The sequence below is a fragment of the Aureococcus anophagefferens genome (genome assembly GCF_000186865.1).
Source record: "Aureococcus anophagefferens unplaced genomic scaffold AURANscaffold_2013, whole genome shotgun sequence".
Classification (NCBI taxonomy): Eukaryota; class Pelagophyceae; order Pelagomonadales; family Pelagomonadaceae; genus Aureococcus; species Aureococcus anophagefferens.
This window is the reverse complement of record NW_008706629.1, coordinates 1-1058: the sequence shown is the minus strand read 5'-3', so window position 1 is coordinate 1058 and position 1058 is coordinate 1. Positions and strand designations below refer to the sequence as shown.

The 1058-nt window shown below is 68.6% G+C and overlaps 1 protein-coding gene across 1 annotated transcript; it reads left to right on the top strand.

Annotated features, from left to right (window-relative positions):
* Nucleotides 1–645: 645 nt before the first annotated feature.
* Nucleotides 646–1002, top strand: AURANDRAFT_69498 (hypothetical protein; the record flags this gene model as incomplete). Its single annotated transcript, XM_009045268.1, has 1 exon — nucleotides 646–1002. A coding segment is annotated over one exon (357 nt), but the record flags the coding sequence as incomplete, so codon positions are not given.
* Between the last annotated feature and the right edge of the window lie 56 nt (nucleotides 1003–1058).

Here is a 1058-nt window from a genome sequence, read left to right as displayed (position 1 = left end):
ACGCGACATCCGGACGATTGCGAGGCGACGCAAACGGGCAGCCTCAGGGGGTGGAATGAGGCGCGGCAGCTTCCCCCGACCCGATTTTCGGTCCCCTTCGAGTCACAGAGCGTCGGGAATCGTTCGTCATGGGAGCGACCAGATGCCCTCGCGGCAGCTCTTCGACTCGAGCCGATTTGATCGAGATCACCTCACCGGCTCCGAGAGGCGCGCGGCGCCGCGGGCGACACGGTGCTCACCGCGCAATGCACGAGGCCGTATGTGCGACCAAGCCCGGACAGCCCCCTCGGGAGGGACATTCCAGGGGGTGTTTCTTCGAAGTTGGTCGCACATACGGGACCTCAGCACTAATGCGAGCCCCTCGTCGGTCGCCCCCCACCGATAACCGCCGTTCTCGTCGTCCACGGGCTGCCCCGACGCGAACTAAGTTGCTCCCCATCGACCGATGGTCTTTCCCGAGCGACTCGCAGCCGGGCCCAAGGCGCGACATGGTCCACAGACCGAGCGCCGCGCCAAGTCCTGGAACCGCTGCATCGCGTGCCCAACCTGGGCGAGGCAGCTCGGAGTCAACCAAGTGATGTCACGCCGAGCGTCAACATGGCAGAGTATCGACTGCAACTCGCAACCAGTGCAGCACACATCACGATGGCGGCGGAGCCTCCAGGCAGCGGGGCGTGCTGGGATGGCGTGGTGCGTCTCATCGTCGTCGGCGACGCCGGCTCCGGGAAGAGCGCGGTCATCGAGAGCTTCAGCGCCCACCTGCGGGGCGAGCCGCCGCCGCCGCGCCGGGCGAGCCTCGAGGCCGCGCGGCCGGTGGAGGGTCGCGACGCCTTTGCGCCCTGCGCGCCCGGCGACGTGGGCTTCGACGCTCTCGGGCGTCGCGTCTGCCTCCTCGAGATCCCCGGCGCGCTCGCGGCGCCGGCCGGCGGCGACGCGTTCCTCGCCCTGACGGAGATGCCGCGCGACCAGGGCAGGACAAGGGTGATTCAACGTCGCTTCAACGTGAGTGTTCCGCGCGCGCGCGTTCTGGGAAATGCATCCACGCTTCGAGACCGTCC